Below are 13782 nucleotides of genomic sequence, written 5' to 3'. Positions count from 1 at the left end.
CATTTCTTGTTGTGTTTGAAATTGGTAGGCTAATGTAAAAATAGTTGTGGATCTTCAACTCTCCCTTAGAGTTTAGAATAATATGCAGATGTGTTCTGGTTTGACCGAGTAGACAAGAATACAAAGCCATTCTCTTTTCACTGTGAAATGTCTGCCAAAATATTGTTTTATTTTATTACTCTTCCCCTGTTTCCTCACTTTGTTTTCTAGACTGCTGTAGAAGAACTGCATGTCAGTGCTGCTCACCCTTTCCTTTATGGTTGTGGAGTGCAGTACTGGGGTTACTGGCTTGTGTCCAGTGCTCAGTTATGTGAATTGAATTCAGACTTTCATTTTGTTAACGTCGTTATTCCAGAGAGAGAAAGGTTTCATAGAGTGTGCTGAACTAAAAATCATGGATGGGCTCTGCAGGAACACTTGACCATTAACTAGGAAGATTGAAATTTGGTTGCATGTCACTGGAAAAAAAAAAAAGATAGCTTTTAAAATTTTTATCTCAGTGTGTGAAAAAGAGGTCTTCATACTCTAGACTCAGACTGTGTATTTAGAAAAAAAGCACTTTAGGATATGTGTATTTATTATAGAAATAACTCCAGTAGAAATGTCCTCCTGTCAAAACAGAGGCTGTTTGTACTTTTGCAGAAGAACCTAGCAGACTCACTTTCATGCCCTGTAAAATTGCACAAATTCATTAAGTTTGGTAGGGAAGTATGTCCAGTTTTTCCACTTCTCCACAGCTGCTGGTGATGCTGTTTTTGTACCACTGTTTAATTGACTGAAGATTAGATCTGTGTGGTAGAGGATGCACTTCAGTAGCTCATGGCCGTACATGTGGCAGCAATTGTCTCTGTATCCACGTCATGTAAATGAAGCAGTAAACTGAGATTAATCTGATACTGAAATGACATTCAGCAGCGCTTTGAATAGCTGATTCTGTCTGTATTATCTGTGAATATGGCTTTTGATGAATTCAGGAATGTTAATAACTTCAGTTGTACAATATAATATTTGAAGGCTGAGAAAAATGCAAACTCCCATATTTTCACATGTGAGCCTCAGATCTTACAAGCCTGAAATTAAAATTACAAAGCATAAATACAAAATAAAAAGGCAACCTCATAAGGCTTTTTTCCTTGCTTCATCACAAAAAAAAGAGCAATCTGGAGCTGTAGAACAAATAGCAGTGGGACATGTGAAGGACATGGCGAAATAACAACTGGGACAGAAGAATTGCAGAAGGCTGGAGAAGTGGAAAGCCTTGGCCAGGATTTCCTGGCCAAGCTTCTTTCTGAGAACAGAACTGCAGGTGTAACACTTTTGCACATGAGTTTGTTGTCTGTTAAAAGAAAAAAGTTTACTATTGTCTCTTTCTGCTGCAAGTGCATATCTTGTCTGAAATTTAATAGTAGAATTATCTCCTGATTTTGACATGGTGTTTCAGATCTGTCCAACCATCCCTTAAGCTTATTAGTATTTAAACCCTTATTAATTAGGAATTTGTAGAGGAAATACACTTTTAAAGCACAGACTTAATTTTATCTCAATAGGTGAAGTCCATTGTGTGACCATTTTTGTTCAACTTTGGGCTTACTTGTTTTCTATGAGCTGATCTTCATCGTTTGGTTTGTGCTAACTCAGTACTATTTCCCAGCATTGTTTCAAGCATTGGACTAGTGAAATCGATTGAAGCTACAATTTTCAAAGTAGTACAGGATTCACATTTTAGTGGTGAACTAACACATTTAAAATATACATCAATGAAGGGTGGCCTGTCTTGTTGGCTTTTTTTTTTAATTGTTTAAAAAATGTGTTTGTGTTAACAGTCCACTGACTTGATGTCCTTACAGTGATTACTCACTTTTGTTCACTGCAGGTTTTTTTAATAACATTGCTATTTAAAGAATGAATGGTGACTCTTAAGTGCATAAACCAAGTAATGAAATCTATTTGTAGTGCATCATTTTCTGAGATGAGCCTTCGTGGACTCTCATGGCCTAGGGAGTAGGGAATAGAACCTTCACCATAGGTATAGCAGAATATTTATTCTGCTGCACTGAGTTATAAGGAGTACATTCCCAATACCATTTAGGTGAGGTACCAGCTGTTGGAAAACAGGAAATATACTTTACACTGTAGTATAGCACAACCATCCCTCCCTTCTGCCTACCTCCCCTAGAAAAAAAGGTCTTTCATCCTTCTTAGGATTTGGTGTAATTATTCAAGTTACCTTTTGTTGTAGAAATTGGCTTTTCATACTGATGGAATACAACAAATAACTCTGAATAACTCCTTAAAATTTTTGCTGTTTTGTGGAAGAAAAAATTGCATTTGTATCTAGTGCTGTGGTTTTAATACAAGGTGTTCTGGGAGTTTACAAGTAGATTTATAGAGCTTCTGTTTATATTGACTTAAAAATTTGAAGCTAGCTAGTAGCCTATGGCAGACATTATCAATGTATGTGCCGTGGCTTTAATAATATTCTCTAATGCTTTTTTGGAGATGACTTAAAATCATTGTTCTTTTTAACAGGTAAGACATTCTTTGTCTTGCAGCCTTTCTTTTACTTTGCTTTGGACGAGAGATTGGAGAGAAGTTAGAAATGACAATATTATTTCTGTTTCCGCTCATATTTAAAGTTGTAGGATTTTCTAGAAAATGGGCAGAATTTATATGTATGACAAAACCCATATGTGTTAGCCTGTGAAGGCACCAGCTAAACTGTGCACACTTTGTATGTCCAGCGTATTTCTGAGGGGAGTAGGACGTTGGGCTTTATTTTTTACCTAATTTTCTGTGAGATGAAAATATAGGTCAGTGGAACTATAAAGATAAGGCCAGAAGTGCTGAAGTCCTGTATATTAAGACTAAATGTCATAGATAAACATTTTGTAGGATTGTCTTTTAATATTTCTCTAGTTCAGTCTCTGTTTAATTGGAAACAGTTTGGTATGTTGATCACTTGACAGCAATATCAGATATTGCTGATAACATATACTTCAGTAAGATCAGTAGGTGCTATAAATGTGGAATCTGGAGGTATTTTATTTTCTTTATCTTCTAAACCCATACTGGTATACCCATATAAAATCTTAGAGATTTACAAAAACTGTTGTATTCTTAAAGTACTAAGGACATAGAAAAGGTTTTTCATGGTGTGTTCAGAACAGTAGTTCTTGATTACTTTATCCTTTGCATTTGTAGTAAACAGCTGCTCCAAGTAGGCTTTCCTACTTTCAGGGTTGTTACATTATGAGGAAAACCCAAATTCCCTACAATCTTGAAACAATATCACTCGGGTGTTCTTTTTTTGTAAACATTACTATTCTGAACTAAGTTGCAGTAAATGTAGAAATACAGTGTGAATATTTGAACTTCATTAACTTACAAATCAGTATTTGTCACTTGCTGTACAGATGGCTCTGACTCCAGAGATAAGCCAAAGCTCTATCGTCTACAATTAAGTGTCACTGAAGTTGGAACTGAAAAATTTGATGACAATTCCATTCAGGTATGGAAAAAAGCAGTCTCACTCACAGATCAGTACTGATCTGATCTCTGTGTGTTATGTGTCATTGTAGACTCTTAATAAAATATGCTGTAAATATGCTTCAAAGTTTGAAGGGTAAAATATTGCTGAAATTTTGTATTAATGGTCATAATTATTTGTTAATTTACTTCCACTCTTAAATTAAGAGGAGGGTTTTATTATTTAAAGTACATTTTTATTGTTTAAGGCATTTATTATGTGAAATGGGGTTTTCTTTTTCGTAACTGGATCAAATAGCGCATATCAGTGTTATTTTAACTGCTTAATGGCTTTCAAATCTTAGTTTTAATCCCATGGAGGTAGGATATTTTAAGAGTATCAAACAAGCATATGTGTATAAAGTTAAAGCCAGGGAGTCTCTTGCAGTAGCCTGGGTCCATGTCAATGCATTTAGTTGATTTATAATTATTTGTGTTGTGCCATTTCATATAAAGCAGCAAGTAGAAGAAAATAGTGTATGACCAAAACAGTGAAAAAAATTTCATTAAGGGATGTCTGCTGCACATGTTAGTTAAATATGTGTTTTATTGTTCTTGTTGCATTGAAAAATGAAGTGAAACTCACTGATTTTAGTACCACTCATCTCTGTAAATTCGTAATCAAAGTTAGATAATCAGTGTGTAAACAGGGGAAGCTACATCCTAGTCTTTTTTTATTTCTGATGCAGTATAATTTATTTTCTTCTATCTTAATTAATTTTATTCCTAGTTATTTGGTCCAGGAATTCAGCCTCATCACTGTGACCTCACTAATATGGATGGAGTTGTTACTGTAACCCCAAGAAGCATTGATGCTGAAACCTATGTGGAAGGTCAGCGTATTTCAGAAACCACCATGCTGCAAAGTGGAATGAAGGTTCAGTTTGGGTCCTCTCATGTATTTAAGTTTGTGGATCCTACTCAGGATCATATTATTTCCAAAAGATCTACTGATGCAAGTCTTATGGTCAAAGGCCCAAGACACAAAACTGGGTGAGTAAAATTTCTTTTCATCCTAGTGAGGTTAGTAGGGGAGCCTTGGGAAAAAACACATAATGAAAGAATTATAAATGCCAGGGACTAATGTGTGAACTCATTTAAAGTGTTAAGTATATAATTTTAATACTTGAGCTCCACCTTGTGATTTTATGTAGAATTAGCAAGTGTGTTTTTCATTATGAAGTATTCAAACAGGTTTTACTCATACGCACTTCTGTGTGAAAAACACTATAATGCCTTATTTTCATGTATTTCATAGTTCATCCAAGCTCCAGGAAAAGTCAAGAAGTTGCTGCATATTTTCAGATAGTCTGGTTTTTGTTTTTTCTCAGATAACAACTTTCAAAATTCCACTAAAAGGATTTTGAAATGAAGTAATCATGAAATGAGACTCTTAAGATAGGGAACTATATGTCTCAATGTAACAACCACTTTTTGTAGTATGATTACTTACCTCCTGGTTTCTGTGTTGCAAGGACTGACAATCCAGATGTCTGCCCTGTTGTTTCTTATTCATATTTTTCATAGGTGCATAATAAAACTACTAATCATAGATATTATGACTCATAGGGGGTTCAGGTGTTTTGTTCAGCAGCTATAGAAATACTCAGAAGAAACAATTACTCAGAAGAAACAATCTTAAAATCAGTTTGTATAGCAGGGTTTAAAAACAACATCCTATTTTCCATCTTTTCTGGGTCCAAGTGAGGCTACTAGTATTAATATACACATTATTGTATAATGTTATTCAAAAAAGTAACAAATTGGCTTGGCGATGAGTGAGAGAAAGATACCTAGGGAAAGAAGCTTATCTGCTGAATTAATATACATGTATGCTTTAACCATTTTTATTTTTTTGTCCACTGTATTTTCTTATGAAAGGACATTTCTTTTTGTAGGCTGTCTGCAGAAAGACCTCCAGCCATTTGTCTGTCATGTAATATTCTTGCTCAGATCTTGAGTTCATCCTGCATTTAGCCTGCAGATCAATAAATAAGTGCTCTTGCAGATTTATAGTCAACTGGAAAGCACTGTATTACTGCAGAGCTTTATCTGGACAACAAAATCTATGGCAAAGGGCTGTTGCAGCTTGACCAATCAAATCTTTTTTTAAAATCTTTAGAATAAGGAGATAATAATATGCATTACTATGATTTATGAGTTATTTACATTATGTTGTACATTTAATACTAATTACCTGAGTAAAAAATTGTAGCTAGTCTATCTTAGTAAATGCAATGCCATGAACATGTTTTATGTGTATTATGTTTATGTGTATTTATATTTTCTCACTTGACTGGGAAGAAATTAGCTATGAACCTGGCTTTGCAAATGTAATTGTCTGTATAAATATTTTTACATTTTATTGCTATGAAGAACTAATAGAGTATTAAAAAAAGTTATTATTAACTGGACTCATGGTATAAACCTTGAATTTTAATTTACTAATTTTAGTTACTCTGTTCCTTGTTTATTAAAAGTTGAACAGCATAATCTCTAAAACATAATGGAAATGTTATCTTGCTTATAGAGCTGTCCAGGAAACCACATTTGATCTGGAGGGAGATATTCACAGTGGAACAGCATTTCCAGCAAGCAAGGTATTGTTTTATGACTAAGTTAGCAATAAATAACAGCATGTGTAAGTTAAATCAAAATTACAACAGCAGTAGTATTTGGGGAAGTGTGGCCAATTTTTCAGTCTCCCTCGCTGTTTTTCCTTGTGGATGGGCTCAGATATTGTATGCATTGTAATTTTAGATTTAGTTTATTTTTTTTCCCCAAAACCCTTTTGTTTACATTTGTATTGGCACTGGGGATGCATCTCATGTCAAGGATAGTAACATTTTTTAGAAAGGGAAACTCTCCAAACCTGAAGTAGTTTCTCCTCAAATTGACTCACAGAAAGCAGATTATGTGCAGGTAAAGATTCTTGTTGGAACTGGTACATTGTTGTGTGTGTAGCATATGGCTGTTGTCATTTGTGATGGGGTAAATAAATGTTTTCTATAAAATGTGAAAGGGTGTTCAATTTTAATTTAACTAGGCTTTTAAAATTTAATGGATGTGACTTTAGACTTCAGTAGAGCTCCTGTACGCACATTGACTAAACAAACTGTCTCTGCAGTCATAATTATAAACATTTTATGAGGTGATAATCTTTTCATGCTTTCTTTCTGCACTTTATGTTAATAGATTTTGTGTCAGAATTGCATTTTCTAAGAGCCAACAAAGAGTAAATGACACAATGGTTAATGCCTTGCTTGCTATGATCACATCCCTCAGATGAAATGAGAGAATACTCCATTTCATACTACTGAAATAATTCAATCTTCCCAGAATTGCATTACCTTTTATGTTTTATTTTTGCTATTACACAACTAAAATACTTGTAACTGTTTAGTGATACTAATGCAGCAGTGTAGGTATTAATAACTCTGATTGCTTTTGCATGCATTTTTAGTCTTACCTGTTTTCTAACCACAGCTCTTTGATTCAGTTTCTCTACTTTCTTTGTACTGTTGGCTAGTGCTTTTTTCTTACATGTGTTCTTCACCTTCTTCTGATAGAAATTTTAGTGATATTTTAAAAGGAAGAACAGAAACTTTGTAAATTAATTAATGTCCTAAAATTTCTCAGAATAAGAGTTTCTGGCTTTATTATATAGCTTATTTCATATGTTATTTGCAGTCATTAGAAAAATACTTCTAGTGGACTTAGGGATTAATGGGAAAATTTAGTTTCTTTTTCAGTTGTGCTGTTTGAGACTGCATATGTCATCTTGTTAAAGCGCTGATGAATCACTAATTTTCTAACATTTGCTCTCTTCTAAGTTTGCTTTTCTGTTTGGAAAAGGGGTAACAGTAAGTTTAAAGAAAGTTCTCTGAGACGTGGTGGTGAAAAGTGATTTAGTTCAAACTCTTGCTTTGAGATGCACTTATGGGCAGGTTTTCCTATGTTGAAGGAAATTGTTTAGTCCTAGAAATTTCTTATGAAATGTTGAAACACTTTCTATTTTACTGATGTCTTGTTTTCTACTCTTCATGCTGAAAAAAATTACTATTAATTTTGCTGCTTAAAGCAGTGTATTTGTCCTGTTCCTGATGGGGTTTGATTGAATTAGAAATCATAAATTAAAAGCTTCCTATTAAGGAGCATGAGACACCAAAAGAAAACAAATCAAATGTTACATTAAAAAAATAACAGCTTGAATTGCCCCTTCTTGTCTTGGAAATGTACTTCCTGCCAGATCAGACTTTCCTTAAGATCAGGATAAATTATGTTACAGATCAATAGTGCAAACACTTGGAACTATTGCAGAAGCACAGTGGGGGAGCATGACCAGTTTTAAATTTGTAAATACATTAAACTTTGTCTCTTACCTAAAGTTTTGATTCCCAACTCATTCTCACTTTTTATTGTAGCTATACAACTTTTGATTAAATATGTTTGCAAGCTACATTATAAATTCTAGCAGCGCATTAACAAAGAACTGCTCCTAGCTTGCTGTTGTTGTATGTTGCATTGGAAGCTGGCTCTTCAGTGCTTCACTGTGGTGAAAACTCCTGCTGAGCTGTTGCTCTCTGTGCCATACTCCCTTCTTCTGTTTCCCCATCTCTTTCCAAGCCTCAGACCTCAGCTTCGTTTTAGTGCTGCTAGGCACAAATACTGTCTCATGCAGTGCTTGCAAGCTAAGCACCTGTCCTGCTGTTTTGAATTAGAGCACCAGCAGGCTGGACAGTGACAGGACATCATCCGCATCCAGCACAGCCGAGCGAGGAATGGTGAAGCCGATGATTAGAATAGACCAGCAGGATTACCGCAGACAGGACAGCAGGTAGGAAACGTGGCATCCATTACTTCTCAGAATCGAAAAAATGGATTTGTTTTTCCAGTAGATCAAATGCTGCATTAAAGTATTTTAAATTATCTGGTTTTCTATATGGAGAATGAGAACTCTTTACAAAAAGCCCAGGCTTAACAACCAAAGTAAAAAACTTCACAATACTTTAAAAAACAAAAAACCCTAATCCTTTGCTTCAGTATTCTATTATTTTTATTTGTGGTTCTCTTTCTGTAAAGTCAGGCTGATAGTCATGTCACATCATTGTTGATTTGTGGTTAAGCATGTCATATGAAATGAAAGGTACAATAACGTAAAATTTTCATTTGTCAAGGGCAAGATGATGCGATTTACTCTGGAGAGTGAAATAACCGGGTCATTGCTATGTCCACTGTGCTGTTGTCAGCAGGTGTGCACTCTGTCCTTGAAGATACTTAAAGATACTTAAAACCTGACTGGACACGGTAGTGAGCAACTTGCTCTTGTTGACCCCGTTTTGAGCAGGGAAGTTGGATCAGATGATCTTTAAAGTCTCCTATCACATCCCAGCAAATCAGTGAGAATATGAATAGAATTTTTTTTCTTTCAAAAAATACAAGATTGTATTGCTGTACATGAATCAGCTTTTAAATTTAGTTGAACAGCTGTGATAAATGAATGAAAGGTAAGGTAAATGTACTGCAGGGTTAAAACATGCAATGATCCAAGTTGTAAAGCTTGCAGTATGAAGCTTTCTGTACCTTTAAATTTATATATTATTCACTAGACAGAAAAGAGAATTCAGAGATGTGTGTGGCAGAAAAAAAATACCAAAAAAGAGCAGAAAGTTGTGCTTCCACTTGAACTTGAATGTTCAAGTGTTCTATAGCAGGGGCATCTTTTAAATACTTTCAGTGAAGTTAGACTAGAATATAACTCAGTTCTAATCTACACTCCCTTGTTAGAGTGCCTGACCATCTTCAGATTCTTTTTTAGAATTTTATTAAGATTGTGAAGATTTAACTTCTTCTTGGATGATAGTATTTTAATTGTAATTTTCCTCATAAAAGATGAACAAAAACTGCTTTCTGTACTGCCCGTCAGAAGTTCTTGAGGCTTCTGTTGTTAATATTTCTTGATCTGTGTTTCTGTATGTGTATGAAGTTTATTAAATTTCTATGAAGAGTATTATCTTGTGCTGTAGTTCTGTGTTTCAAAAACACAGAGCCATCTGTGAGCTGTATCTTGGCTTTATTTTGATGGGGGACTTTTAACATCTTAAATTCCTTCTAAAGAGAGTACTCATTACTAGTTTTTACAAAGGTTTTTTCACCATAGTTCCTGTGTGCAAAAAGTATTTTTAGAGGCGTCTAGATCACACTTAAATTTGTGACAACTACAACTTCAGAGATCTTCATCACCAGCCCTGACACTGATTTTATATTTCTGTATATATCTTAAATGTCTGTAGTATGTGTTGTGTAATGAGTCTTATTCATCTAAATGCAGCCCTTCTATCATGTACTCTTTCTCAGATACACTCACTATGACCATGAGAATAACAAATTAGCAAAGTCAGGATGTCAGATTAGGACTTAACAAATTGAACAATGAATTGCCTGAATACATGTAATTCCCCTTTGTGGATGTATTTTGTGGACCTTTAGTTAGGTTTCCTCTGGGATACTCTGGTCTCATTTTGTGAGCTCTAAGGACAGTAATTGTAAACTGCTTTATTAATTTAAAAAAACAAAAATTCTTCACTGGCAAGTTTCAGGTTCTTGTTACTGTAAATTTCAGCCCACATTAAATGTTCTTGTGGGTAGTCTGTGTGTTCATCACTGCTGTATAAAGGTTAATAATAAGACAAATTAGACTTCCAGTAACTCACTGAATGGGTTGAAGACCAAAGGTTAGAACTTGGCTGCCATGTATTTTCATTTCTAGAATGAAAAAAAATTGACATCTGAGACTGGGTATGCTTGTTCCTATTTTAATTTGATTCTTGGAAATCAAACATGATGACTGTTTATTTAAGGATTGTCGCTATACGTTCTCATTAGATATCTGACTATAATCTGACATGAGCAAACATATAATAAAAATGAGAAAAGAGAGTTTTTGCCTTGGATAACTTTCAGGAGTTCTTTAAGATGTGTTTGGTTGGAAAAGAGTGATGATATGTAAGTGATGTTAACTGAATGCAGATGCTTACCTGATTCCTTGCTTTAACATGCATTAAAAATTTATACATAGTATGCTGACAGAAACAATCACACAAGGGCGTTTCATTTTTTAATGTAGTTTATCAGAGGCAATCTAGGAGAATACAGAAGTATCAGGAGAATGCATTATTGCTTTTAATGGGTAATATTGATTTTAAAGGGTAATACTACCTGATGCTATACTAAGAAAGGAGTCAACCCCTAGTCAATATTTATGGCCCTTCTAAACCTAACTAGACTTTCAGACTGGTTTAGCTCAAAGAATTTCATCACCACAGAGAAGCTTTATCTATAGGAGCAATCACATAAAGACAATGTGCACTTAAAATGTATCCATTAAAATGTGTTATCATGTCAGAAGCACAGAGAATTACTTCAACTTAGATTTCTAATGTGCAAAGCTTAATTAGAGCGTAATTTTTTTTGGTGTGTTTTTTAGGGGAAGGAGGAAGACGGTACAGGGGTTGGAACTAGATGATCTTCAAGGTCTTCTTCCAACCCACACCATCCTATGGCTCCATGAGTTGTTGAAGAGAATTCCTGTTAGGGTAGTTAAATAATTGAATACTGCATCAGTTCCTAGACAACTAATTTATAGATAGAATTAAATTAACAGTTTTTAAAGAATACTTTGTATTAATTCGGCTCTTATGGCCAATTTCCAGAAGTCTGTGAGCAATCTTACATTAATATCATTTCTCATTATTCATGACATTAATATTCGTGTCTCATTGGCTGGAAATCCAGTTCCTCTGTTTGTGCTGAAACTGATCAATATAATTTTGTTCTAAGGAAAATAAATCATTAGCTGAAATCTGTCACTGGTTTACTAGCCAGTTTGTTAAAATATTTCTATCTCTTATTCTCATTCCAATAATGAAAGATTAAAAATTTCTCTGGAGTTGTCACTATATTTCCATTTTATTATACTGTGTATTAGTAATTTTTCTATGGAAGTCATTAAGTTCTCAGTGCAGAAGCACTTTTGACAGTGTAGAAGTAGTGACAAATAAGTTCATTTTAAATTTACAGCAATAAAAAGATAGAAAATAATACAATTTACACACCAGCTGGGTGCTTTTCATAAAGACAGCATACTGTCATGTTTGAAATGTAACTGAAATGGCAGAAATTTGTGTACATACTGCCATACTGTGCCTGCTATTCCTTAACTTTCAATTTCCGCAGAAATTTGATTTGGTGAACACTTATAATAACGCATTATCTAGGCGGCATAACCTGAGTTCTCTGCTGGTTTTGCAAGTTTGTAAAAAAAGTAAGCAACCAGACAAACCCCCACCAAAACCCAAAGGTACCCCAGATTTTTGGATTCAATATGCTAAAATGTAGTTTAGATCTTTTGACATCAGACAAAATTATAATGTGGATTTTTACTACAGGAGATATGACACTGAGAGCCTTTATTCAGTTATCTCTGCCTTGTGGCATAACTAATAATCTTCAAAAGAATAACATCAATATGTTATATTCCTTTCTTTTTCGAAGTTCTTGGGGGAAGTAGAAAGCTGCCTGTTGTATTACATGTGGTTAAAATTGTTATTGCATGCAGAAGATGTTAAGATTTTACTCATTTCCTAAAAATAGATGCCCAGCTGCAGAGAACAGCTCAGGTAATGTCTTTGCTTAAGGCAGTAATGATTTATTGAATTAGGAAAAGGTTTTTCACCCATAGGGTGGTTGGGGACTGGAACAGCACTCCAGGGCAGTGGTCACAGCACCAGCGTGACAGAGTTCAAGAAGCATTTGGGCAATGCTCTCACTTACATGCTGTGACTCTTGGGCCGTTGTGTGCAGGGCCAGGAGTTAGACTCAATGATTCTGGTGGGTCCTTTCCTACTCAGGATATTCTGTGATTCTGTGAAAGGCACACTTAACGTTTTGTGGGTGCCAGAAAAGTAAAATCTCTGTTCAGTTTTCTGCTCAGTGATTTCTCTGATGGGTTCTGGTAAGAAATAGCTCTGCAGTCAGTTTCAGTGAAGACAGTTCTTTGGCTGATTGCTATTTCTTAAGTAGTGTAGCAACAGCTATGTACGAACTGGGTTTGACCTCCTTTCCCTCTTTATCAGAAAAAAGGTTAAATGAGTTGACTAAGTCTTCATAAATTTTAAAGGCACAAAAGGCAGCAAATACATTTGTAACCAAGCTGAAGTTTCAGGCAAAGCTTAATTCAATTTCTTTCATGTGTTCATGAATAATTTGTTATTTGAATCCTGTAAATGGCAGATGGCAAACTGATCCTATCAGTCTGCTGTGCAGCACACAAGAGGGTGCTTATTAATGCCACAGACTCTGCAGTTCAAGTCTGTATTTTTATCTGTTGTTTTGCTGGCAAATCCAGCTTGAATGATTCTGGAGGAAAGGTAGAAAAAGTGTCATTTTCTGGAAGGTGGTTGTGTCAACATTTGGAGCCAGTGTATTTGGAGAATATGTAATTTTACAGTAATTAATATCACCCATGTGGATTATTTGTTTCAAGTTTTCTCATGTTTCTTTAGATCTCAGGATACCCATGGACCAGAACTGATACTGCCTGCCAGTATTGAATTCAGGGAAAGCTGTGAGTAAATTGTGAAGTTACAATACTAACCTGTTAATGCATTCTTCTATACTGTAATTTTTCAGTCAGTTTGAAAATTTAAGGGTGATTTAAGTAAACATTGAAATAAACTATGACTATACAAGATGCTAGACAGTCTAGTAGTATAACTTCTTTTGCTGGGAGGGTGAGCAGATACTTTAGATATTGAGGGATGTTCATGCGTATCTTAATTCTGATGACATTTCAATTTCTTGTCTTCAGATTAAATGTGAAAAAATTTTAATCCCATCTCCTCAACAGTACCCTGGATTCATTGTCTTCTATACAGTTCTCCGTGCCTTGTGTAATAGATTGCACCTTGGTCAAAATCCATTTTCTATAAAATCTGATTAGATTTGCATTGTCACTTACAGTTTATTCTTTTTATTATCTTGGTCCCCAGGTTTTTAAGGCCTCAGTTCTGATAGAAAAATAACATACTAGAGATTGTTCATGTTTCAGATATTTGAAACTAAATAGACTTGTGAGCAAGCAAAGACTGATTTTTATTAGTATGAGGGCTTTGTTGGAGTAAAATGTGCAAGAGAAATCTTTCATTTTCCTGTTTCCTTGAAGATGTAAATTTTCAGTAGAGAGGAAATAGTACAGAA

At 34.8% G+C, this 13782-nt stretch overlaps 1 protein-coding gene across 26 annotated transcripts in view; it reads left to right on the top strand.

Moving 5' to 3' along the window:
• The window catches only part of AFDN (afadin, adherens junction formation factor), a 116072-nt gene that overhangs the window by 48352 nt on the left and 53938 nt on the right, over positions 1-13782 (top strand). For all 26 annotated transcript variants that reach the window (XM_064414014.1, XM_064414000.1, XM_064414011.1 and 23 more), the window contains 5 exons: positions 3414-3508; positions 4256-4518; positions 6056-6125; positions 8247-8362; positions 13089-13150. In XM_064414014.1, the coding sequence (XP_064270084.1) occupies positions 3414-3508; positions 4256-4518; positions 6056-6125; positions 8247-8362; positions 13089-13150 (606 nt within the window). The remainder of the gene's footprint in view (positions 1-3413; positions 3509-4255; positions 4519-6055; positions 6126-8246; positions 8363-13088; positions 13151-13782) is intronic.

This window comes from Passer domesticus, chromosome 3, assembly GCF_036417665.1.
Source record: "Passer domesticus isolate bPasDom1 chromosome 3, bPasDom1.hap1, whole genome shotgun sequence".
NCBI classification, from domain to species: Eukaryota; Metazoa; Chordata; class Aves; order Passeriformes; family Passeridae; genus Passer; species Passer domesticus.
This window is presented reverse-complemented; position numbering and strand designations above follow the sequence as displayed.